The following is a 27,547-nucleotide window of genomic DNA, read 5'->3' as shown; positions in this document are numbered from 1 at the left end:
TCTGGTTTATTTTGAGCAGTTTGATCCCTTATTTAAGGAAAGATATCATTCTATTGGAAGCAGCTCAGGATGATCCCTGGTATGGAGGAATTGTTTAATGAACAAAGGCTAAACAGGTTGGTACTCACTGGAGTTTAGAAGAACAAGAGTTCTCATTGAAACATGTCAGATCATTAAAGGGCTTAACATGGCAAATGCTGAGAGGAATGTTCCCCCTCATGGGAGAGTCGAGGACCGGAGGGCACAGTCTCGGAATAAAGGGGTGCCAATTTGAAGATGAGGAAAATTCCTTCTCTTAAGAGGGTCGAGTGTCTTTGGAACTCCTTGCCACAGTGAGCTGTGGGGACAGAGTCCTAGCGTATATTTAAACAGCATGGTGGCTTAGTGGTTAGCACTGCTGCCTTACAGTGCCAGGGACCTGGGTTTGATTCCAGCCTCGGGTAACTGTCTGTGTGGAGTTTGCACATTCTCCCTGTGACTGCGTCAGTTTCCTCCCAGTCCAAATATGTGCAGGTTAGGTGAATTGGCCATGCTAAATTGCCCATAGTGTTAGGTGCATTAGTCAGAGGGCAATGAGTCTGGGTGGGTTACTCTTCGGAGGGTCGGTGTGGACTGGTTGGGCTGAAAGGTCTGTTTCCACATTGTGGGGAATCTAATCTTAAACCGGAGATAGATCGATTCTTGATCAGTTGGAGATTCAGGAGTTATAGGGAAGGGCAGGAAAATGGCCATGAGGAATATTGGATCAGCCATGCTCCCACTGAAAGGCAGAGCAGGCTCAGGGCCTACTCTTGTTACTGTTTCGTATAGTCTTGAGATATGAAGTGAACATACCTTTAAAACGGTCTACCTTAAAATGCTGCCAATCACTATCTATGATGCTGTACTCAACACGCAACAGCAGTCATTGAAGTCAGATACGTATACACTGTTCTCCCATTTGACTTTGCATGCACGCAGAGTTATTTTCCAAGAAAGAACCAACATTTTCATTTCACCAATCCTGGTCATATAATCGATATGTTTACATCGAATAAAGGAATATGACAGTCTTCACAAACCACTTAAAACAACAAATGCTGGAGATCACAGCGGGTCAGTCAGCATCCATGGAGAGAGGGCAAGCTAACATTTCAATTCTAGATGACTTTTCATCAAAGCTGAGTGGCAGCATTTATGCAATAGTGGAGGTTTGTGGGGGTGGGGGGTGAAGGTGGTGAATTTGAAGTGCTGGGGGAAGATGAACCATTGCAGTCTTGGTGAGCAAAGTATACCCAGTGCTTTTAGGGAGTTCTTGCCTTGGTTTGCATGGTCAGGAAGTCAAGAGTAGGTGAAAAGCTTCAACAGAACATTCTAAAAGTCACAGCAAATTTAGTTTTGGGCACATTAGCAGGATTCAGCTGTGTTTCTGAATCCCGCCACTAAGTACTTTTTTTTGTTTAAGACTTAGCACTAGAATGAGACCTACAAAAAGGTTCTTCTTTGCCATATGATAATATCATATGATATGTGACCCTCTGACATTGAGGGTGAAATGCTGACATATGGAAGTCTGCTGTGGGAAGTGTGATGCTTTCAACCACTAAAAATGAGAGTAAATGTCAGACAAATCCTTTAGCAGACTGCTCTCAGACACCCTCTTGTGGCTGAAATCAATACAAATTACCTACAAACAGGAATATGCTTAACTAAATAACAGAAGAGCTCTACTTCAGACTTTGTTCTATACAAATTTTATAAGGCAAGGAAACAAGTTAAGGTCTTCTGCACATTTTCAACAATGTGCATGCCTGACCGAGTGCTTGTCTTTCTTCACTGTTAGCTTAGCACTGTCAGCTCTGAATAGTTATAGTTTCCAGCTTCCTTCCCGTATTTGAGCATGTATGCGAGCTGGCGTATGAGTGCAGCTCTTAAGGGAGTGCAGCATTGTCAGAAGTGCTGTCTTTGACATGAGATGTTACACCAAGACTCTGAATGCTGTTTAGATGATCTCTCATTCCTATTATTAAAAACAAAACTTGTTTGAGGCCTGATAAACATTACTTTTTTATTCAATACTAGCACTCTATATAACAATATAATTGCACATCAAGTATTAATGCATTCACCGTGAATATGAAGTATTATATAGCAAGTCCTAGGAATACCATTTCCATGTGCACATCAGATCGACACACAATTATATGGGTGCCAACCAATGAATAAACTATTAATTTGTATTGCTGCAGTGCTTGATGTTCTCCTCACACACTGCTTCTACATATAGCTGCTGATCACGATGGGGTAGGAAAGAGTCTATGTTTGATTATTCCTTCCTCTCATTGGTTTCCACCACAAGTCACAGCAGGGAGTTGCAGGGACCAGGGTTGAGCAGAGTAATTCCAGTACAGTCCCTTACTAATGCTCTAGCTAAAACCATCTCCTAAAACCCCTCAAACAAAATTGCATTATTTAAGTGTGAAAAATCCAGTTTGCTGCCAAGAAGTTTGGGTTCAGTTCACTCTGCAAGCTCATCAGCGGATCATGAAAAGATGATATTTTTTGCCAAATCCCTCCTGTGGGGAGCTAGAAAATGTTGACACATCATGAGATCTTAGCCCTGTCTTTACAGGATTTGCTGATCTGGCTGTGTAAAAGTCTGAATGTTGGTTTTAACTTACAGGAGTCATGGCTGTAATAGCTTTGACAAGGATCCAAGACACAGAGCCCTGCGCCATTAAAAACAACAGTAATTCAAGTTCCAAGGAGCATGCCTTAAGACACTACTGTGCTTGACATTCAAGTTTCACAAGTAGACAGATGTAGTTGTTACAAAGGAGATGGGTGGGAGGGGAAGTGAGAGTGGGAAATGGGAAGAGGACCACCCAAGATAGGGTTTCAGAGTTTTTATATTTATATCAAGTTTTATATTCACGGTGAAGTTTTATTTTTGATGAGTGTCTTTCCAAACTGAATTCAAATGTGAAAAAAATGAAGCCAGAGTGAGGAATTGGGACTATTTGACAGAGCAAATACAGTCTTAGCAGGCAAAGTTGGCTCATTCTGTAATATTCTATGATTGGGATTCTTTTTGCCAGGAGCTCTTCAACCTCCAAGCCAAGTGATTAATCTTCAACATGGATAACCCCCATTTTTCACCATAGTGTTGTTATCAAAAGCTAACAAGGGAACTTCATATTCAGGACTGCCTATTTTTATGGGAGGGATGTCTCCATTTTACATAACAAAAATAAATTAACATCCTTTGTGGGATTTTCTATCCAAAGTTTATGTTTTATATACTTGTGGGATGAGAATTGCTGGCTGGGAGTCCCTACTTGCCCTTCAGAAGGTGGGAGAGAGTTGCCTTTTTGAACTATTGCAGTCCTCGAGATGCAGATGGGACCAAAACAACCTCAGGGATGGAATTCCATGATTACTGACTCAATGACACTGATATATTTTCAAGTCAGAATAGTGAGTGGATTGGAGGGGGGGGGGGGGGAGCTTGAAGGTGGTAGTATGCCCATCTATCAGCTGCCCTTGTTATTGAGCCATACAGGTCAGAAACAAAGCCACTAGTTCAACCAGTCTATGCCGACCATGATCTCAAATTAAACTAGCCCCGCCTGCCTACGCTCGGCCCATATCTCTCCAAACATTTCTTATTCGTGCACTTACCTCAATGTCTTTTAAACATTGTACCCGCACCCACCACTTCGAGAAGTTCATTCCACACACAAACTGTGTGTAAAAGAAATTGCCCCTCATATCTTTTTAAAATCTTTCTCTTCTCATCTTAAAAATATACCCCTGGTGTCAAATGTTTTTCTGGATGGTAGTGGTCATGGGTTTAGAAGGTGCTGTCTTAGGATCTCTGGTGAACTTCTGCACTGTATCTTATAGATAGTACACGATGCTGCTGTTGAGTATTGGTGGTAGAAACATAGAAAATATTTATACCATTCGAGCTCTTGAGCCCATTCCACCATTCAACATGTTCATGGCTGATCACCAAAGTAATAGCCTAATTCTGCTGTTTCCCCTGTATCCATTTAGCCACCAGAGCCATCTATTTCCTTGAAAATATATTTTGGCCTGAACCTCTTATTGTGGTAGTGACTTCCAAAAGCTCACCACTCTGAGCAAGAAAACTTCTCATTTCAGTCTGAAAAGATTTACCTCCATTCTCAAACTATGACCCCTAGTCCTGGACTCTTCCACCACTGGGAACATACTTACTGCATCTAACCTGTCTCATCCTGTTAGAATTTCAGGACGTTTCTATGAAATGCCCCCATATTGTTCTAATCACTAGAGAATATAATTCTAACTGATTCAACCTCTCATCATGTCATTCCTGCCACTCCAGGAATCAATCTGGTAAATGTTTGCTGTACTCTCTTTATAGTAAGAGCATCCTTTCTCAGATGAGGAGACCAAAACTGCACAGAATACTCCAGGTGTGGCTTCACCAACGCCCTGTATAATTTTCATAGAATTCCTACAGTGTGGAAACAGGCCACTTGGCCCAACAAGTCCACACAATCCCTCCGAAGAGTAACCTACCCAGACCCATTTCCCTCTAATGCACCCAACACTATGGCAATTTGGTACGACCAATTCACCTGACCTGCACATCTTTTGGATTGTGGGAGGAAACCCATGCAGACACAGGGAGAATGTGCAAACTCCACAGATAGTTGTTGGAATGGAGGCTGGAATCAAACCCGGGTCCCTGGTGCCGTGAGGCACCAGCGCTAACCACCGAGGTACCATGCTGCCATAAAGACTGTTTGATCTTTTCACTGATATTGACACCAGGACAGCTTTCACTAACAGTATCTGCGCAGGCTTCACGTTCATCTTCAATGGATTTGTTTTTTATTCATTCCGTGGATAAAGACGTTGCTAGCTTGGCCAACATTTGTTATTTGTCCCTAATTGCCCAGAGGGCAGTTCAGAGTCACAATCGCTGCAAGGCATCCTTGTTCCTGTACTCAAGTCCCCTTGCTTTAAAGTCCATCATACAGTTTGCCTTCTTTATTGCTTGCTGCATCTGCACACTTACTTTCAGTAGCTGGTGCACAGGAACATCAAGATTTTGTTGAGCACTTCCTTGTCTCAATTTACAGCCATTCAAATAATATTTATCTGCCTTCCTATTTTTGCTACCAAAGTGGGTAACCTCCTCTTTCTCCACATTATGCTGCATCTCCCATGCATCTGTCCACTAACTCAGCCTGCACTAAATCACACTGCAAAATCTGTGCATCCTCCTCACAGCTCACCCTTCCACCCAGCTTTATGTTATCTGCCAAATTCCTGAAACTAACCAAGCCTGGGCTCATTCACAGCTGGTTTAACAACTCTGGCAGTTACTCCTACTTTGGGAGCAACTACTAAATTTTGTTTCTTTTCATTTCTTTTCCCTTTGTGATTTTCTTTTTTTAAAAACCTCTGCCTCAGCTGAACAGCTCATTTTAACATGTAAAAAGAAGAAAAACTACTAGAAATCTCAGCAAGTCAGGCAACATCTTGAGGGGTCTGAATCTTATTTTTTTTGGTTAAGTGTAAGCCACATCAGGTATGATGGTGATTCTCACAAGAGCTTGTTACCAAACTCACTGCAGCTCTAATTCCTGATGAAGGGCTTTTGCCCGAAACGTCAATTTTCCTGCTCCTCGGATGCTGCCTGACCTGCTGTGCTTTTCTAGCACTCTAATCTATTTCTGCCCTTATGGCAAAAGTCACCAGATTTCTGTCCCAACTTGTCAGGTACCAGCATCTTTGAATGATTGGGGCCTGCTGACAGCCTTGATAAGCTCAAATTTGTGTCTGCTCAGAATAGCAAGACAGGACAGTCATAACGTGAACCTGGCATCTGTGGCTGAGGGGGGTATGAGTGCTGTATGCATCTAGTTAAGCTCTGAATGAGCAGTGACAGTTAAAGGGTTGAGAGCTGCAGCCCAGTCCAGTCCATGAGGGGTGTATACATTCCAGAGTGCAAAATGCTCATGATGCAGCATTACAATGACAGTTGCCAATGTAGTCCAAGGTGCAACACTGAAATGCAGAAGTGTCTTGTTAAGTGGATCAGAAGGGTTCCAGTGCTAGCATGTGTCAATACTGTTGTCCATGGATGTGGGCAGCTCTTGGTCATTGCCCATGAAGCAAACCTGAGCTGTTAGTATGTTATGTCCAGGTCTTTTAGACTAAGCGGTAAGTTGAATCAGTCAAGAACCCATTCTGGCTTCCATGTCAAGTTTTCCCAGTCTAGTTTGTATGATATGTATAAACATAACCTATGACAAGTTAGACTGTCAAAACGGCATTTCTCAAGCAACAATGAGCATCAATTGGGACCTTGCCACTGCCAGTCAACGTCACACCACTTATAAAAAAAGCATACAAGATATGGTTAGATGATCCTGATATCAAGTGGGTCTCACTGAACATCCTCTGATTATGCCACTATCTTGCCATAGCTCACTTTGGTCAAATCCTCACAGGGTTCCATCTAATACTTCAAGTCAACCTGTGTTCAGAACTAAAGAGAAACTGAATTGCAATAAAATGTAATGTTCAAATCATTGGAAGTGGTTGGGGAGGGACAAGGCAGGAAGAGTAAAACAGAAGGCATGTGAGCATGCAGATGAAGAGAGAATTTAAAGATTTTACAGCACAAAAAACCAGAGTGTAATAATGGGTGCAATAAAGAAACAGAATTTGTCTATTTGAGGCGTAAATGGCTAGATTGGCCCCCTAAATGCAACACTAAAGAAAGAATTGAGACAAATTAACCAGGAAATCAAAACATATAGAACAAAATGGAGACAGACGATATGATCTAAAATTTACCATGTAAAACAGCTTAGCAGTAGCAAACCACAGACGTCTTGATAATTTGCAAGGCACAACACTAGAGACAACTGATTTCGTGACTGACTTCAGTTGAATATCTTTTTCCCAGTGAGATCTAAGGAAGCAAATAATTTTATTTTGAGCGGGGTGAGGAGGGGTATGGGAGTTTGTCAGGTGTGTGCCATTTGACATTGCCAGAGAGGAGAAGCAATAGATTGCCAATCTTCTTGCTCCTTGCAAAAGGCTACACGGTGACTGTAGAATGATGTGCACCACAAGCTGATCTGATGGATTTCTTCTCAAATTGAAGCTCCACACACAGTCCCTGGCCTTCTATATTACAGAAAGGAACATGAAGGTACAAAAGATTTACAACAATACCACCAAAACCGATTCATTCTAATCTGAAAATATTGAAGAGGTTGGGCTAGTTTACTTCTCTCAGAAAGACATGATCCAATTAAGGTCTTTAAAATAACTAAATGGGGTTTGATAAAGCAGGCCTAAACAAGGTGCTTCCATATGTGGGAGAGAAGAAAACCAGGTGTCATAAACAAAAGTTATTAAAAACCTAACTAGGGAATTTTGAAAAAAATCTTAAGAGAACATGAACTCCCAACCTTGTGGCAAATGACATAGATGCATTTAAGGGCAAGCTAATAAGTACTTGAGAAACTGAAGAAAAAGAAAGTAATGGTGAGGTTAGAGGAACAGGGATAAGTGGGAGGAGGCACGTGTGGAACTTGAGTAATGGCACTGACCAATCGGATCATCTTTTGTAAACTTCGTCAAGTAATCTACCAGTAACCGAGTAAAATAAATTTCACTCATCTGCTCTTTAACTGCCAGGTTTCTCTGCTCACAGATGATAGTGTTGTTGAAAACACAAAAATGCTTTCTAAAGCTACTTTTGATACATACACTGAAATCACCAGGCTTCAAAATAATGAACAACCAGACCATACTTTATTGTAGATATTCAGCTACAATTACAAAAAGAAACTATTAAAAGGTAAAATTGTGATCCATAAGGTGCAGAATGCAAATCTCTGCAGCGAGTTTACAGTATGAATGAGATATATTCCATGTCCCTTAAAGACTGCTGCAGCATATGATGATGCACTTAATTTAGTTTCAATACATTTCGTATCCACTCCCATTCTGCTACAGGTGCTTTAAAATCACACTATTTACAGTACAGCAACGCCTGCAAATACTCAAACGCCTCGCAAACACGCATTCTTTCTCTTCTTCCTTTAATAAATCACAGTTATCATTCTGCTACAAAATACCAACAAAACAATAAGTTTCTGCCACTGCTGCTGACCCGCTGATGCTATGAAGTTCGAGTGCATTAAAGTCATGTATTGTACAGTGAGTGAGGGACTGCAGGCACACAATAGATAGCAAGTTAATTATCTTTTACATAAAATACCTTAGCAGTTATAACAGCAGCAAGGCCCAAACCGAAAATAAAAAAATCATTGTTTCTGTTAAGCATATTAGCATATACATTTCTCGTTTGAAATGAGGTAAAGCATGGTGCCAAGTGCAATGCTTAAATCGTGCTACATGTATACAACAGCGAAGGGGACAAAAAAAAAACTGTGTTTTGTGCCTTGACAAAGACAAGGAGGAATTAAACTGCAGCATTGATTAGGACTTTAAAGTAAATGTAGATTGTTCAGTTACAATGAAAAAAGAAATGGTTTCACAATGAATGCACATGCCGTAAATAACCTCACACTTCTGTTGATTTCAATAAAGTGTGATGCACTGTTAATACTGGAAATACTCCCAAACTTGTGGCACACTGTTTGACATAGCAGTTTTTGCCAAGTAAATTAAAAATAGATGTATACATAGATGAGTGCTCGCCTAGGTCTACGCCCACAGAATGAAAGATCTTTCTAACAAAATTAGGGTAATAACAGAGCATAAAAACAGATACAAATCCATCTTCTGTATCATGTTATGAATTAAAATGAGTTTATGCCAATCAGTAAGACAATACACATATGACAGAAGTATTAAAATCACTTACACATTTTTCAGCTTCTACTTTAAAAAGTACCCACTTATTAAAACTGCTAAGTGGACAGGATAAATGACTTTACCTTTTCAAATAAAGTGAAAGGAAAAGGGACAGAATGGGATGCAAAAAAAAGGAACACCTCAACATACGTATTTCAAATTTCTATCTCCAACTCAAGAGACCAACAAAAAAAATAAAAAATGGCTAGCTCTTGAAATCTGAAGCATATCATGGTGGTCGGGTGGTGACAACTGCAGATAACTTGAAAGAATTATTTAGAGTGTACTGGGATGAAATTCTCAAACAATTTTTAAAAAAGTAAATTAAAAGAGGTATTATAGTTACAGTGCAAAAACAATTATTTTTTAAACATTTCAAGCATAATATAAAAACATAGCACCAAAATAAAACGAGAAATCAAAAACGCATGCAATTAAGAACTGAGGTATTTAAAGGGAAGAACGCCTAACTGGTAACTACTGAAAATGTAACTACAATTTTGAGCCGAGCCAAATAGGATGCATCCTCTTTTTAAAAGCTTGAACGCTGAAGACTGATTAAACATGATCGTCTTTTGTCACAGGATTTCATTTTTCTTGCTTGTGCCGCTTTTGAAGAGAAAAACAAATGAAACTAATGGAACATGAATGCGCTTCTTCACAAACACAGCTTTGGTGTAAAAGTCAACTGTTAGGTGCTATAGACAGATGTTGAGGATAGTCATATGCATGTGTTGTACTCATGTCTTTTTTTGTCTGCGTGTGTTGTATATGCATGTACCATGTGTCTTGTATGCTGTATATATGCATGTAAGTGTATATTAATCCCCACCCCCTTAGAAATGGAAAGGTGCTCATATTAATTAAAAAACCCTTTCATCTGTTCTTACAAAATTCTGCAGCATATATTTTGAATGATATGTCTAAAGTTGCTGTGTCATGAATGTGACAGTTTCTGTACTGCACCATCTACTTCATGTTGCTTGCGTTTGGAAGCACCGCACTCACATTGTCAGCACAATGCACGCTTTCCCCAAAGACCACATAGTGTAAATTTAGCTGCTTCTTGCATCAAAGAAAATTTTGAACACCTTGACTCTAAGTATCTGGAACCATTTAATCTGTATTAAAATATATGTGCAGCTACCTCTAGCTCTGCAATAAGTTACACAGCCACAGCTCCAAAAGAGGTCAGTCAAGGGCTGTGGTTAATTATCATACAATGTGTATTAAATGGGAATGTAAAATCAGCTATAGAAATGTATCAAAAGGTTTAGGAAAAAAACAAGTGGGGTTACGTTCAATTAAGGCAAAACCCTTTTGATTAAATGCAAGAGATTCAATATGTGGCATTATGTTGAACAAATGCTACTGAAAATGCCAGTCGCTTTAAGTGGAACCTGTTCCTATTTAAATTAAGTGCAAAACAAGGATTGGAAATGCCATCTCAAAATGTGAAAGGATGACAAGGAAACAGGACAATACTGGCACACTCACTCGCTCTCTCTTACCAGCTCATACACAACAGTTTTACACACTGTGGCTGGACTGGCACTAGTGCACAGGTCGAGAATTTCAAGATTAGTAAAAATGTGCAATCTAATAACTAATCACTTTCCAGCATAAGCTTCCTGGCTCACTAAACAACAAGCAAAAGCTTCTATTAATAAAAAAAATTAAGTAAACATCATAGGGGACCTGACAACTGTTAAATGGTTGCAAAATGAATATAAAGCACTCTTGTGATTAATCTAGCAAAAGGAGGAGGGGGGCAGGATTGTGTTCGCGCAAGAACTTACTATAAACTACGATTAATCCTAAATTATACTACTGTAGTACAAACACTTTACACCTTCATAGAATGACTCTTTTGACCCAGACTTGTGTGGTGTAACCTCAGGTGAGCTGATGAAGGGGCTGGGTTGGCCTGGAGGTTAGGAGAAAGGGTCTCAGCTATTCTGCAGTGGAGGCTGATTTGCCTTCAGGCTCCGTAGTGCTCTCCGGGCAGCTGCAGACTTGGCGATCCTGTAACTGCGACCAACACCTTTGAACTTGCCTTTGCCAACCACCTCCACGGTGACACGGACTTTTCCGTCGTAAGTTCTTTCTGCAGGACTTCAAAAACAACAGAATTGACATTTTAAAAAAAACAGACATTTCAGCCAAATAAAAATTCACGTATCAATTACAGAATGGTTAAACATTCCTACTCTTCAAAACAAGATTATTACAAGTTTTACAATCCTGCTTACTATCTGTCAAAATCAATAACTATATAAATATGTACAAATATTGACAGATGAAGTGAAGAAAGCATGCATTAAATTTGCCTTCAACATCTGGGGCTTGCCTCTTGATCAGAAAATTATAGGTTTGAAATTTAGCTCTCTCCTAACTTCAAGTTAACCAGGTAAAGTTGAAATAAATTCCTTCCAGGTGCACTGTCCTTAACAAAGGTATTGCTATAACTTGTACTTTATATGTTTCCAATGACACACACATTCTAATTCAACAGCTATCTGCTCAGGATGACTTATGGACAGTACAGATGAGTTCCAGCAGACAAATTGCGCTTCTTGCCTAGACTGCTGACACAGGTTTGGGAAATGATAGTCTCAGTGGTAATGAAGAGCTTAAGTTGACTCCTAACACTGTGGAGTTGACTGGGGGTGAAAGAAGAGAGAGAACTAAAGCTGGAAATTCATGAGAGCAGCAGTATGGTGAAATATTTTGCAGACAGTGATCATAACTCCATTAGATTCAAGATTGTTACAGAAAAGGAACAGGATGGGCCTGAAATTAAAGTTCTCAACTGGGCGAAGGCTGATTTTAATAAGATCAGATATAATTTGGCTAGAGTGGACTGGGAGTCAGGTTGTAAAAGAGCAGTGGAATTATGCAAGTAGGAAATGGAGAGTTCAAGGCCAACATGTACCAATAAAGGTAAAGGGTAGGACAAACAAATTCAGTAAACCCTGGACATCAAGGGATAAATTGGATAAAGAGAAAAAGGGAGGCTTATGGCAGATACCAAGTGCTCAAAATAGAACAAGCCCAAGGGAATACAGTTTATGCAAGGCAAAACAAAAAAGGGGACACAAAAGAATAATTGCAGGTAAAATGAAGCTCCTAATTTATTTCACAAAAGGATAACTAGGAAAGTAGTACAGCCCACTAAGGACCACTGTGGTAACTTCTGAGGAAAGCAGAAAGACGTAGGTACAGATCCAAATGAATTGTGTGTGTTGGTATTCACTAGTGAGAGGTTCACGTGGATACAGAAGTCAGGGAGAAGGACAGAGACATTTTTAAAAATTTGCATAGACAGAGAGGAGGGTCTGAATGGTATGCAGGTAAGTCACCTAGACACCCTAATAAATTATGTGAAAGACCCCTCAGCAATTTAGAATACTTTGCACTGTTAAGTGTTTCTCCTTGTTCAAATTGGATGTTGATATTCTTGATAACTTAGAGTGGACTTATTGCAACAACACAAACATTGCATATTTAATTTCTTCTCTGGTCACAGCTCAACTATCTTTGAAAGAGCTAAAGTGAATCTCCAAGAAAAGAAAAAGCATAACATTCAAAACAGAAAACTGACGATCTGGGTGGAACACTACCCGGTCACATGAGATCTAGGTGAAACACTACCCGATCCCCTCTTTCACACACTAGTGTACCTGTTAAATATTTTGAGCCACTTTTCTTACCCATTCCTCAAGGATGTTTTGTCCACTCCTTACCTGAACTTGGCAGTCTCTGGCTCCATCTCCAACAACTCACGAACAGGGGAACGGGGTACATTTGCTGAAAATTTCTCTAAAATATGAAACACGTTGAGGTATTAGCAACTTAGTCAAAGCAACAAGGGAAATGGTAAGGGGAGAACAATAAGGACGACTACCTATCAAGGGTCTCATCATGGGGTAATAGACTTGCCAAACTGTTTCCAAGGACATCCTGCTATCCATGTAGATGGCACCGGCAAGAGATTCAAAGATATCTCCCATGGCCTTCGGAACCTCAATATCTTCTTCCTTTTCTTCATCTTCTTCAGATCTTCTTAGCTTTTATAATAAATAAATTAGTACATTAAACATTCAGAGGAACTTGTTAAATCAGGGCATAGATTGGAAAAAGAAACAGCAAGAACAGGAGACGTAGTGAGTGACTATTGATGAATTCGGAAATGGTTAGAATAGCAAAATTATACAGCCTAAGATTTTCATAAAACAAGAGTCACCAGACTTGAAATGCTGACTGTTTTCTCCTGACAGATGCTGCCAGACCTGCTGAGTTTTGCCAGCAATTCCTGATCTGGAACCACATTGTCCTTCCTTCATTGTTCCTGGGTCAAAAACCTGCAACTTCTTTAGCACTATGGGTGTACCTATTCAACAGACTGCAGTAGTTTAAGATAGCATCTCACCATCACCTTCAAGAGTAATTAGGAATGGGCAATAAATACTGCTCTAGCCATTGTTGCCCACAGCCCATGAAAGAATAATTGTAAAAATGCCAATAAATAGAGTGTTACTGTTTGCAAATTAGCTGCTGAGTTTCCTAAATTACAAGAAATCACATTTTAAGTGCACTTTACTGGCTGTAACATGTTTTGAAATTCCAGTGGTCATGTACCATATATCTGAAAATGCTTAGACTTCCTCATAATTATAAGGCATAGAGTCAATTACTTGAAATTGCACGTATTCGCTATTCATCATAGAGTGCTCCCTTCAAATTGCTTTAAGAGTCTACCCCAGGTCACATGAAGCCGAAAATGCCAAACATTTGTCTCAACCACAAACTGTTGTGACATGATTTTAGGTGCCTTACTATGCTCCATCCGTATAAACTCCAGTTAAGCTAAAATCTTGTTACCGAGTTTGGAGAAGATTTGTAGCCGAGGTTGAGGTTCTGGATGTAAGTTTGCTCGCTGAGCTGGAAGGTTCATTTCCAGACTTTTCGTCACCCTACTAGGTAACATCCTCAGTGGGCCTCTGGGTGAAGCACTGCTGATAATTCCTGCTTTCCATTTATATGTTTGGGTTGGTGATGTCATTTCCTGCTGTAATGTCAATTCATGTTCTTTTTCTCAGGGGGTGGTAGATGGGGCCTAACTCGATGTATTTGTTGATGGTTGATGGAGTTCCGGTTGGAATGCCATGCTTTCAGGAATTCTTGTGCGTGTCTGTTTGGCTTGTCCTTGGATGGATGTGTTGTCCCAGTCGAAGCAGTGTCCTTCCTTATCTGTATGTATGGATACGAGAGGGAGGGTCATGTCGTTTTGTGGCTAGTTTTCTGCCTGTTTGTCCAATGTAGTGTTTGTTACAGTTCTTGCACAGTATTTTGTGAATGACATTTGTTTTGCTTGTTGCCTGTATAGGGTCTTTGAAGTTCATTAGCTGCTGTTTTAGTGTGTTGGTGGGTTTGTGGGTGACCAAGATACCAAGGGGTTTGAGTAGTTTGGCAGTCATTTCAGGGATGTCTTTTGATGTAGAAACCCTAGCCACTCTCCCCTACATCAAAGAAATCTCTGGGTACAGACCCAGAGTCCTCAACCCCTCCTCATATGATAAGCCCTTCATCCCATATATCATTCTTGTGAACCTCTTCTGGACCACTTACACCATTTGATTCTCTCACTTCGGTCTCTAGTGTATAGTTTCTCCTCTCATTCAACAAGAGATAGACTTAAATTGCCCTCTCCACACCTTTACCTTTTTGTTTAACCCTCCTTTTAAGGCCTTTGTTAAATCTGGGGGCTACCTCAACTTCAACTGCATTTGCCTTTAATTGCATGTTTCTTACTTTAGTACTTCAGTGAAGGATGCTGAGAAGTTTTCTTATATCAATGCAAACTGGAAAGGGAATATATTCCCTTGAGTAATGTGGATAGTGCTGAGCAGTTAGTTATAAAGGCAAGACTTGAGAAGGCAGGAAACCCACGCAGACACGGGGAGAACGTGCAAACTCCACACAGTCAGTCGCCTGAGGCGGGAATTGATCCCGGGTCTCTGGCGCTATGAGGACTTTAAACATTATGAAGATTATAAGCTAATATTAAACTACTGATCAACAAGGCAGCATATGCATATGAATTTAATATGCAACTTCACAGAACCAATTAAAGGAGAAAAGAGATAAAATTAGATACTGAGAGATAAGAATGATTTGTGGCAGAGAATTGCCCAAAGTGGAAGTACATTCCATAATGTATTAGAGTAGGGAATGAGGTAACCAAAATAGAAATTGCTGGGAAAGCTCAACAGGTCTGGCAGCATCTGTGGACAGACATCAGAGTTAACATTCCAGGTTGAGTGACCCTTCCTCAGAACTGGAATGAGGTGATTGCTCCAACTTGTGCAGTTCCGAGTACCCCTTAAACCAGACCCTCTTATGGGGTTGTAGCTCTCTTTAACAGGTTAGTGGAAGATCAAAATGCAGAGACTAACCTCAGAGTCCATTCCTTGCATCTCATTCTTTTCTAACTGGAACTGAACAAAGTCATCTATAACATGGAACAACTCAGGTGAGATGGCTTTGAAGTATTTGTGATAGTCATACTTCACAGCTAAAGAAGCAAAGATGGTATTGTTCACAAGAGCAGAGCGCAGGTCAGTCAACACTCCAGGAGAATGCTGCCGGGGATCTTCGTAAAGGTGCTTGGTTATGAGGTAGTCCAAAATTGCATCTCCAAGGAATTCCAACCGCTGGTAACAATCTACAAAAAAAAGTTTTAAAAAATTATTCTAAAATAGTCATTCATAAGTTGTTTGAGAAAAGTCCATTGGATCTTGCTTGGATTTCTATTGTAGGAAAAGTTTCCTGCTACTTTCCTGATGTACAAAATTGGAACTAAAATGCCAATTTTAAAATTCACACACAATGACAGTTAAAATCTTAAGTGCTTCCTTCTTCACCCTCAATTAAAAAGTGGCTATTTGTCCAATAGGTTTTCTGCAGACACAAGTCAACAAATATTTCTCTGTAATGTCATTAACACACGGTGGGGTAATAAACTTTCAGTAACTTAGCAATGACTTGAGCCACGAGTCCAAATTCTCTCCAACTATTCTCATACAATTGACCTTCTGCAGTTTCAGAACTCACTTCCATGAACAAGACACCTGCCTGCTGATTTCAATTGTTGTTCTTCAGACATGGTCAGAAATTACATGACACCAGGTTGCTGGCAGGTGGGACTAGATTGGGTTGGGATATCTGGTCGGCATGGATGGGTTGATTTGTTTCCGTGCTGTACATCTCATGACTCTATAATCCAACAAGTCTATTTGAAATCACAAGCTTTTGGAGTGTGGCCCCTTTGTCAGGTGAAGTGAGAAAGCAGCATACAGAATACATGAGCAGAGAGATCAAGGTCAGAGATCAAAAGAAATCATACAACTGGTGTGAATGGAGTGTCGAATAATAAGTCTCTGGACCAAAAGTGCTAGACAGTGAAAGTGAAGTGTCAATAGCTGAATAACAAGCTAACGGATGACCTTTAATCCAATTAAATGAGGCAGAGAGACAATTACAAAAAAGTAAAAAGGAAGGTGGTGCTGGAGACACACCCAAAGACTGGAATAACATGGAACAAAATCAGAAGCTGCTGGAAAAGCCCAGGAGGTCCGGCAGCATCTGTGAAGAAAAACCAGAGGAAAGGTCCTGAAATGTTAACTGATTTTTTTTTTCCACAGATATCACCAGACCCGCTGAGCACCCCCAGCAACCCCTGCTGGGCTTCTCCTGTTTTTGTTCCATGTCACATTCCAGTCATCTGGCTCGTTTCCAGCATCATGTTATTCTCAATTTATGTAATTATCTCTCAGCCTCATTTAATCGGAATAAACGTTATCCCTTCACTTGTTATTCAGCTGTTGACACTTTACTCACACCATTTGCATGATCTTTTGATCTCCCTGCCTATAAATTCTGTATTCTGTGTGCTTCACTCTCACTTCAACTGAAAGAGGCTATGCTCCAAGAGCTATCAAATAAACTTGTTGGACTATAACCTGGTGTCATGTGATTTTGGACTTTGTTCAATCAATCCAACATGAGCAATTCCACATCTTCAGAAATGGGCATGGAGTCAGTTTTACATTTTTCAATCCAGCACGAAATGGCTTCCAGAGATATTCCAGTTAAGAGTCAACCACACTTGTGGGGGTTTGGAGTCTCATGGAGGCATGGCAGGGTAGGAAGAAGGATTCTTTTTATTTAATACACATCGGACATGGACATTGCTGGCTGGGCCAGCACTTATTATTTATCACTAGTTGCCTCGAGGGGATAGTGGTCAGCTGCCTTCTTGAACTGCTGCAGTCCGTGTGCTTTAGTTAAATACAAAATGCCATCAGGGAGGGAATTCTAGGTTTTCAACCCAATGACGCTGAAGGAACAGCAATATATATTCAAGAGAGGGTGGTCATTGTCTTGGAGGTGAACTTACAGGTGGTGCTGTTCTCCTGTATCTGCTGCCTTTGTTGTTCTAGATGGTGGTGGTGCTATCTGAAGATCTTTGGTGAAATTCTGCAGGGCATTTTGTATATAGTACACACTGCTGCTACTGAGGATTGGTTGTGGAGTGAATGAATGGCAGCACAGCCACAAACAATCAAGGGGGCTGCCTTGTCCTAGATGGTGTCAAGCTTCTCAAGTGTTGTTGGAACTGCACTCATTCAGGCAAATGGGGAGTATTCCATCACATTCCTTACCTGCCCTTGTAGATGATGGACAGGCTTTAGGGAGTCAGGTGGTGTGTTACTTGCTATATCATTCCTCACTTCTGACCTGCTCTTGTAACCACTGTATTTACATAGCTACCCTAGATCATCTTCTGGTAAATGGTAATCCCGAGGATGTTGACAGTGGGGGACTGAGTGATGGTAATGCCACTAAATGCCAAGGGACGGTGGTCAAAGTGCAAACGTTACCACTTGTTACCCCAAACCTGGATTTTTGACATGGATTATAGTATCTGAGGAGTTGTGAATGGCGAATATGCAATCATCAATGAACATCCCCACTTCTATCCTTACGGAGGATGGACGGTCATTAATGAAGAAGTAGTTGAAGATAACTGAGACTAAGACAATATGCTAAGGAACTCCTTCCTTGCAGGACATTTGTACATGCAGGTTGGTTGGATAAACCAAGGCATTCTACCATTCAAACAGCCTTAAAACAAAATAAATCATGCACCTCACGGATTCTAATAGCCAATTCTTCAGGTGTTTGTTCAGACCAAATTACAATTTGCATGAACTCAAATGAAATGGTTACCTCAACCCAAGATGATCTTCAATTTACACATGCTACCCATCATAATGGCCACATTAGCTGTATATTCCCTTTAAATGTCATTCTCAAAACTGTTTATGCTGCTTAGTTACTAAATCTGTTACTAAACTATGCTGTTTAGTCCTAATCATCTAATTTTAGCAATACCTTTCTTCTGACTCTAAAAAATTCAGTCACCTACAACACAATCTCTATTGCCAATGACCCAGGTACTCCATTGATTTTCTTATGCCCACCATAACCAAAGATGATAAAACTCTCAGATCACAAATCCCACAGCAAACCACCACTAATTCCAACCCTATTTCACAGTCCTTCTGACAGTCTCCTGTGACAAAGTAAGACCCTGAAATGTACTCTCTTTCTCTACAAATACTGGCAGACCAGCTGACTACATTAAGCATTTATTGTGGCCTACAGGAATTGGCAGGGCTTTACCTGTGATTGTATTGTAGTGGTAGGAGGCATGGGTAAATGCCTGTAAAAGATACGCCTTGTTCTTGAATCTATAGTTTATTTTCTTCTCAAAGTTTTCATAGCCTGATATTAAATGGCCCAGGGTCCTATCAGCATCTGGGTGATCGAACATACATCTAGGAGGAATCTGAAGATGTCCATACTCTAGGTCTTTGCAAGAAGGGGATTTCAAAGTGGATGAAAGAGGAGGAGTTTCAGTGCCTGTCTGAGAGTTTAGATCAAAGGCGCTCTGTTCCTCAGGTAGGATCTTTTTGTTTACAAGCTTTTCTTCTGCTGGGAGGACTTTCAAACCCAACGAGCAGAGAAACAGCTGGGCAGCTCTTTCACCACAGCTAGTTAGGTAGCAGCCCAACAAAGCCTCTACACAATCAGCAATGCTCTTATCCGCTATGCACTGCTCAGTGTGCAAGTCATAAGAGATGGACTGCTTGCCAGTATCAACACCGCCATTCTCTTCAGATGGGTTCCAGAATCCCACAACAAAATCATCTTCATCTGTAGCCTTACTCGGGTCAAGGTAGCACATAGCATCCCAGGAGCTGTAGTCAAATTCATCACAATCGGAGGAGGAATGACCATTTCCTGATGCAGATTTTTTGGGAGGTTTCCACTCGTAGCTTGCATCATTGGGTGGGAAAGCAGGAAGAGAGATCTTTTTTCCAAAAGCCCCAGAACCCATAAGCATATTGTCGATGAATTTAATGTGCTCCTGATCATACTCGGAGAAGTCATCATCATATTCTGCTTCCTCCTTCTGTGCCCTCCACATCAAATCTTCACGGAAATCAGGGTCATCGTCCTCCTCTTCCTCCTCCTCCTCATCATCATCCAAATAACAATCACCATTAGCCACTTGATCGGTTTCTGTCTAAAAGAAAATTTCAAGATTAGACATTGTGCATCGTCTCTTCATAATGCCCCAAGTTTTGATTTCGTGCAGCCTGGAATTGCATGCAATCATTACAAGAATCTTGATGACTGGGTCCACTTAATCATGGGAGAGATCCATGTCACTCTCCTGATACCAAAAAGTTGGCAGATGGAACAGGATTCCCAACAGCATGTCAATAATTGACTTATTAATGATACAAATATCCCTGAAGCCACACAGGCAACCAAGGCCCAATTGGGGGGGGGGGGGTCTGGGTGAGAGAAGGAAGAAATAAAACCACTCAAATCTAAATCCCCTGCCCTTTTGTCTGCCTTTGTTCACTACCCCACCACATTCATATTCCATACGTGGGTTATACCTCAAGATCAAGAAAAACTTGATAGGCTGGGACATTTTTCCCATTGGAATGTAGGAGATTGAGGGGCGATCTGATGGAAATTTATAAAATAATGAGGTATGGATACAGTTAATGCTCATTGTCTTTTCCTTAGGATGGGGGATTTCAAGACAAGAGGGTACACTTTTAAGGCGAGAGGAGAGAAATTTTAAAAAGACATGAGGCAATTTTTTTGTTTTACACAGAAGGTGGTTCACGTGTGGAATAAACTTCCCGAGGAAGTGTTGGATGCTGGTACAATTACAACGTTTAAAACACATTTGGATAGATACATGAAGGAAAGGTTTGGAGGGATGTGGGCCAGGAGCAGGCAGGTTTACTTTGGGATTATGTTCGGCACCGACTGGTTGAACTGAACAGCCTGTTTCCATGCTGTATGACTCTATCACCAACATGCTGTTGGGACCAAGTCTGTTAGGATCAATCTCAGGACAGAGATGAAATAAATACAACACCCAAACAGATCATTTAGCTGGTCAATTCACTGATGGCCCATTCTGACAGCTACTTGGCAAGTCCCATTCCCTTGCCTTTTCTCAACAGTATTGCAAATGCCTTCACCTGGAGGTAATCATTCAATTCTTTCATAAACTAGACACACACACACACACACGAGATGTATTCCTAATTTAACTACTGTTCTATAACATAAGGACACAATGTCAACAGTTGTTTATTCTATAGCAGGAGTCAGGGTGTGCAGTAAACTGGTTCCTAAAGTGACTGACCTCAGATATACAAATAAATAATAAAATCTGTTTAATCGGAAATATTTTCTGCATATTCCATGAAATTGGAGTAACACAAAAAGGTTGCAGACTCAGTAATTTATATTCACGTAACTCATTAAAGAAGTAAAGTAACCAAACATTTCACACATGAAGAAAAAGTGAAAGTTGGAATTAAGAAGTGAACAAAAACAGTTGAAGAGATTTTCAGGTGTTTAAGAGATGACAAATGTAAAAGAGGAAGGGATTTTCAAGATGGAGTGTGATACTTCCAAGGTTGATGAAGGCTGTTACCAGTAGATGGGTGGAGTGCAGAGCAACAGCAACAGTAAGTGAGTATGTGACTGCAGTGGAATGAAGTTGTGAGAAGCTTTGTAAATCAAGGATTTCAATTTATTCCGCTAGATAGGGACAAATTAGAGAGTTGTTGGGCAAGTGGTAAATAATAAGGCAACTGTGGATTTCAGATGAGTTATAATGGCACAGACATGAGTGAATCCTTAAACTGCATTGGAGATCATGCATTGTAGAGAATGGAGAATTCCTAAAGATATCCAGTACTTTGGGACATTTTGCTACATTAAGGGGATTACATAAATTAAGTTGATGAGGGTGGAGTAGAAGATTGGCAGCTTAGTTCTGAGTGGGAGAAGACAGTGAATTAGCACAAAATATCCAAGAAGCCATTCATTACTAGTTCAAAAGGTAGATATTATATTCACTGTTTGTTATCACCATTCTTCAAAAACATAAGAAATAGGAACAGTACGCTCCATGAATTGAATTTAGACCTCAACTCTACTTTCCTGCCTATTCCCACATCCATTCCACTGATGACCTAATCTCCACTGCTCGCCGGGGAAGAGAATTACAAAGATTACAACTCATCAAGAAGCAGAAATTCCTCCTCAGTGTCTTAAATGGGAGACCTCTCACTCTGAAACTATACTCCAGCTCTAGATTCCTCCAATAAAAGGGAAGCATTCTCTCAGCACCTACATTGTTAAGTCTCTTCAGAATATATTTTAAGAAGATCACCTTTCATTCGTCTAAGCTGCAATGAATATTGGCCTAAATCAAAAAGGCAACATGAGTATCCTAGAAATCGACCTAGTGAATTTTATGTGGTCTGCTTCCAATTTATCAGATCCTTAAATGGTCCAAAACTGTACCCAGTTGCAGTCTCACCATTTTTATGTATATCTGCATCAAGACTCCCCTACTTTTATATTTCATCAGTTTTGCAAAAAGCTCTACATTTAACGTGCCTTACAAATTATTTGCTGCACTTGCATGCTAATGTTTTGTAATACAGGCACGATGAAGCCAAATCCTCTGCATTGACACACTTTGCAATTCTCATATCAATTGAAATAATATTCTGATTTTCTATTCCTCCAAAGTGGACCATCTCATTACCCACATAATACTCCATTTGCCAAATTACAGCCCACTCACTTAACATGTATTTTTGTCATCCTCATAACTTGCCTTCCTTTCCATCATTAGCAAAGATGACTTCAATACAGTTGGCCCCTTCATCCAAATCATCAGCACAGGTCAGAGAGAGTTTAAGCACCAGCACTAATCTCTAATTTCAGTTTGCCAACCCGGAAATAACTTTTCTCATGCTGTTTTCTGTAAGCCAGCCAATGCTTTGTTCATCATTGATATACCTAAGTGACAGTGATAGTAATAAGTTCATTCCTTCTTTTTGCCCCATGATTTCTCTTTATTGAGATGCTTTTGGTGCTTATTATCCTGAAGACAGATCAAGATACCTGCTTAAAGTTTCTGCTATTTCCTAGTTTTCCAATATCAATTCTCCATATTTTCTAAGGGACCAACATTCACTTTAGCTACTTTTAATATAATTGTATAAGTTCTTATTGTCTTTCTATCTCTTATGATTTACTATCATATTCTAATTTCTCCCTATTTCATTTTGTTTTAAAAATTATCCTTTGCTCGTTTCTAAAATTTTCCCATCTCCATCTCAGACCTACTTCTAATATTTGCAGCACTGTGCATCTTTTCTTTCAATTTGACACAATCCATAACTTCTTTAGTTATCAATGAATAGTTTGTCTTTCTTATAAACTTACTTCCTTAATGAATCATACATTTGGAAGTTACAAAATCTCTCTCAAATGACTGACACTGCTCATTGTTGACTTTTCTTTAACCTATACAGCTAGAAACTTTAAAAAAAAGTCAAAATTAAATAATATATTCCTTTCTTTTATTGATATCTCTACCGATTTCACTGGAGGACTCAACATTTTTCCTTGCTAATAGTGATTAGATGAAGGCTTGACTATCTAATCAATGGACTTGTCCTTTGACCTTAATCTCCTATCCTATGCCAGGAGTTGAAATCAAGTAGTCTCAGAAATAACCCAGACTGTACCTCACATATTGTAGGAAAAGTTAAAGAGAAACAAAGTATTTAGTTTATTCCATGCTTGCGCAGCACAGAAACCTGCACTGGAAACAAACTGCATGCACAATCAATCATTCTTCTCGACACAGTATGCTTGAGAACTAATACCTTCCACACTTACACAGTTTGAAGACAAAACATCCCAAAAGCTACTAGCAATCAAAAGCAAGCTCTGGAATTTGCAGATGCAGACACTGCCAACATGTTGCTCAGCAACAGAATATTTATTGTCCATGGTAAATTCAGGCACTGGTGCAGCAATTTCAGCCAGGTTTTACAAAGTTGGTATGGAAAATGTAATTTTAAATTCAACGAAGGAAACTGGGAGCCCTCTATTCCAGCATTTGTCCTTTCATTTGTAAAGAAACCTTACCCATCTCTCCCTTACACATACCATGTCCTTCACTTCACTCTTGTCCATAATGCATCTGTCTTGATTTACCACGTAGCCAGGAGGAAGCCAATTCACTGGTGGGTCAAATATTGAGACAACCATCCGACTAGGAAGTCCTTTCTTCTTTCCAAGACGATAGAGATTACAGTTGCTGACCTAATAAATGAAATAAATTGATAGATATTGATAGATCTTCAATCAGAGCAAAAGAAAACCCAGCAAGAAACCATCTCTGCTACAAACAGAAATACGAGATCTTCCAACTAATGGATCTTGAAGACACAGAAATACTGTTCATTATATAGCTATAATTAAGACTTAATTAAAAATTGTATCCATGACTCAAAAGTCAATTCCATAAGAATTTTCCAATAATCTGCTGCAAACAGTTTAGTAGGATTTGTATACTATCTCAGTGCTTAAAGTTGTTTCTAAATACCAGCTTTAAGCAACTCTACCAAATTAAAAGCCAAGGGTCACAAACTTGATTTTGGAAAAATTATACATATTTTCAGAGCAGCCCTCTGAAGGGAGATTTGAGCTTTGTCTGGCCTTTCAGTTTTGTTTTGTGTCATACTTAGGACGATACTTACTTACCAGCGCTGAAACAGTATCAAATGGCGTTATGATATTGCTATAATCTGTGAAATTGTTGGATAGCTATCTTATTGCTCTTTACAACTCAGAACAGTAACTCAAGACATTCTGGAGTGATTTCCAAAATTCTGATGTCAGGTGACTGACTGATACATCAGTTTAATTTGCTTCCATGTTACATACCCTAAAGGTGAATTAGAGTCCCTTGATGTTTCACAACTGTTTTTCACTAATCGGCAATCTAAGTAAACATTCCAAGTTCAGTAGGGACAAATACAAAGAATGTGAGAAAGAGTGATCATGTTGTCGATTAGAGATCTGAGGGCACAGAGGGAAAAGCTTACAGGAAGACTTCCTTCAATAACATACAGTAGTTGCGTTAATCTGTAAACGCGTTCATGAATTGGATTCAATAAAAATTAGAAGTTTGGATCAATTGTAAATTGGAAAAAGTAGAACTGTGATGCTGCAAAGTCAAACAAATGAGGAGGGTAGATATTCCTAAAGGAACAGAAATAGGCCATTGGTACATCAAATCTGCTCCACTATTTGATCATGGCTAATTTGTTTCTCAACCCCCTTCTTCTTTCTCCACATAACCCTTGATCCCCTCACTAATCAAGAACCTATCTCTGCCTTAAAGACATTCAAAGAATCAGCTTACACAGCCCTCTGCAGTAATGAGTTTCAACCCAGCAAGATTGAAGGAAAGGCAATACGCTTGGGAGTCAGGATGGTGAGTGTCTTGGAGGGGAACTTGCAGATGGTGGTCTTCCCAGATATGTGTTGCCCTGTCCTTCTAGGTAAAAGTGATCACTGGTTTGGGATGTAGTGTCTAAGGAACCTTGGTGAGTTTCTGCAGTGCATCTAGTACATAGTATACACTGGGTCACTGTGTTGGTGGTAGGGGGAGTGGATTCTTGTGAATGTGGTTCCAGTCAAAAGGGATACTTTGCCTTGGATGGTGTTGAGCTTCTTGAGTATTAGACCATAGACACAGGAACAGAAACTAGGCCATCCAATTCATCCACTCCACTCTGCCATTTGATTATGGCTGATAAGTTTCTCAATCCCATTCACCTGCCTTCTCCCCATAACCCTTGATACTGAAGAACCGATCCACCTCAGTCTTAAATATACTCAATGACGTGGCCTCCACAGCTTCTTTCGTTTCTCACAGAATTCCTACAGTGCGGAAACAGGTCCTTCGGCCCAACAATTCCACACCAACCCAACGAAGAGTAACCCATCCAGATCCATTCCCCTACCCAATGTTTACCCCTGACTAATGCACATCCCTGAATACTATGGGCAATTTAGCACAGCCAATTTACGTAACCTGCACATCTTTGGATTGTGGAAGGAAACCAGAGTATCCGTAGGAAACCCACGCAAACACAGGGAGAATGTGCAAATTCCACACAGACAGTCGCCAGAGGTTGGAATTGAACCTGGGTCCCCGGAGCTGTGAGGCAGCAGTATCCCCTATGGCAATGAATTCCATAGCTTCACCACTCTTTGGCTGAAGTTTCTCCTTATCTCTGTTTAAAAGGTCTTCCTTTACTCTAAGGCTGTGTCTCAGGTCCTAATCTCTCCTACCAATGGAAACATCTTCCCAACATCTACTCTGACCAGGTAATTCATCATTCTGTATGTTTCAATTAGATACCTCCCCTCAACCTTCTGAACTCCATAGAGTACTGACCCAGAGTCCTCAAACGTTCCTCATATGTTAAGCTTTTCATTCCTGGGACGATTCTCGTGAACCTCGTCTGAACACGGTCCAAGGTCAGTACATCCTGCCTGAGATATGGCACCCAAAACTGCACACAGTACTCAAATGTGGTCTAACCAGAGCCTTACAGAGTCTCCAAAGTACATCCCTGCTTATACATTTAAAGTTCCCTCAAAACAAATATCATTATTGCATTTGCCTTCCTAACTACTGATTTAACCTGCAAGTTTACCTTGGGAGAATTTTGGACAAGAACTCCCAAGTCTCTTTAGGGCACTTCAGATTTCTGAATTTTTTTCCCCATTTAGAAAATAGTCCATGCCTCTAATCTTCCTCCCAAAGTGCATAACCTCTCACTTCCTCACGTTGTACTCCATCTACCATTTCTTCACCCACTTTCCTAACTTGTCCAAATCCTTCTGTAGCCTCCTTGCCTCCTCAATGCTGTTGGAGTTGCACCCATCTACTTATCGGCTACCCTTGACCTTCTAGATGGAAATGGCTGTGAATTTGATGGGTGCTAAGGAACCTTGGAGAATGTTTGCAGTGCAGATGGCACACACTGCAGCTGAGTGTTGATGGGAGATGGAGTGAATGTTTGTGGATGTGGTGCCAATCAAATAGGCTGCTTTGTCCTAGATGGTGTCAAGTTTCTTGAGTGTTGCTAGAACTGCTCTCATCCAGGCAAGTGGGGAGTAGCCCACCACACTGATGTGTGCTTTGTTGATGGTGGACAGGAGGGTGGTTATTTGCTGCAATATCCATAGCTTTTGCTCGGTTATTGAAACCACTGTATTTGTATGGCTAGTTCAATTCAGTTTCTAGTCAATAGCAACCCCTAGGAATAGCAGGAGATTCGGTTAAGTTTATTCCAATGAATGTCAAGGAACAATGGTAGACTCTCAGTTGTTGATGCAGATGGTCATTGCCCAGTACTTCCATGGCATGAATATACTGCCACTTGTCAGGTCAAAGCTGGGTTTTGTCCACGTCTTTATGCATTTTGACATGGGCTGTTTCAATATGGTGGTAAAAATGGTTTTCTGATGACTGCACATTGCCACTTTTGACCTCGTGAAGCAGCAGTGGAAGACGGTTAGACCTCGGACACTACCCTAAGGAAGTCCTGCAGAGATGTCTTCCTTTTTGCTCAATACAACTCTAGCACTGGACAGTATGCCATTTATTCCCAATGACTCCAGCTTTGTTAGAGCTCCTTAATGCCACACACTATCAAATGTAGCCTCAATGTCAAGGGCAGTTACTTGCACTTCACATCTGGAATTCAGTTCCTTTGTCCAGGTTTGGATTATGACTGCAATACACTTGAACTCTGTGTCAATGAGTAGGTTAATGCTGAACAAGTGTTGCTTGATACTAGTATTGATAGCATCTTCCATCACTCTGCTGATGATCAAGAGTAGACTGATGGGGTGGTAATCGGCCAGGTTAGATTTGACCTTACTTTTGCGCACGACATACTTGGGAATTTTCCACATTGTAGGGTAGATGCCATTATGGTAGCTGTGCTGGAAGAGTCTGGCAAGGAGCACAGTAAGTTCAAAAGCCTTTATTAGAAAAAAGGAGATCGAGAGATGATTTGATTGAGGTCTACAAAATAATTAAGGGTATAGACAGGGTAGATAGAGATAAGCTTTCCCCCCCCAAGAGTGAGTATTGGGTATATGCAGGAAT

The 27,547-nt window shown here is 40.4% G+C and overlaps 1 protein-coding gene across 2 annotated transcripts in view; it reads right to left on the bottom strand.

Annotated features, from left to right (window-relative positions):
• Positions 1-7,792: 7,792 nt before the first annotated feature.
• dicer1 (dicer 1, ribonuclease type III) overlaps positions 7,793-27,547 on the bottom strand; it is a 186,111-nt gene continuing 166,356 nt past the window's right edge. For both annotated transcript variants that reach the window (XM_043696915.2, XM_087989583.1), the window contains 6 exons: positions 23,521-23,676; positions 18,628-19,534; positions 15,336-15,604; positions 12,785-12,947; positions 12,624-12,699; positions 7,793-10,992 (listed from right to left, as the gene is read on the bottom strand). In XM_043696915.2, the coding sequence (XP_043552850.2) occupies positions 10,827-10,992; positions 12,624-12,699; positions 12,785-12,947; positions 15,336-15,604; positions 18,628-19,534; positions 23,521-23,676 (1,737 nt within the window). In that variant the 3' untranslated portion in view covers positions 7,793-10,826. The remainder of the gene's footprint in view (positions 10,993-12,623; positions 12,700-12,784; positions 12,948-15,335; positions 15,605-18,627; positions 19,535-23,520; positions 23,677-27,547) is intronic.

Source organism: Chiloscyllium plagiosum, unplaced genomic scaffold (assembly GCF_037043375.1).
Source record: "Chiloscyllium plagiosum isolate Xiang-an unplaced genomic scaffold, Cpla_swu_hap1 HiC_scaffold_8, whole genome shotgun sequence".
Classification (NCBI taxonomy): Eukaryota; Metazoa; Chordata; class Chondrichthyes; order Orectolobiformes; family Hemiscylliidae; genus Chiloscyllium; species Chiloscyllium plagiosum.
This window is presented reverse-complemented; position numbering and strand designations above follow the sequence as displayed.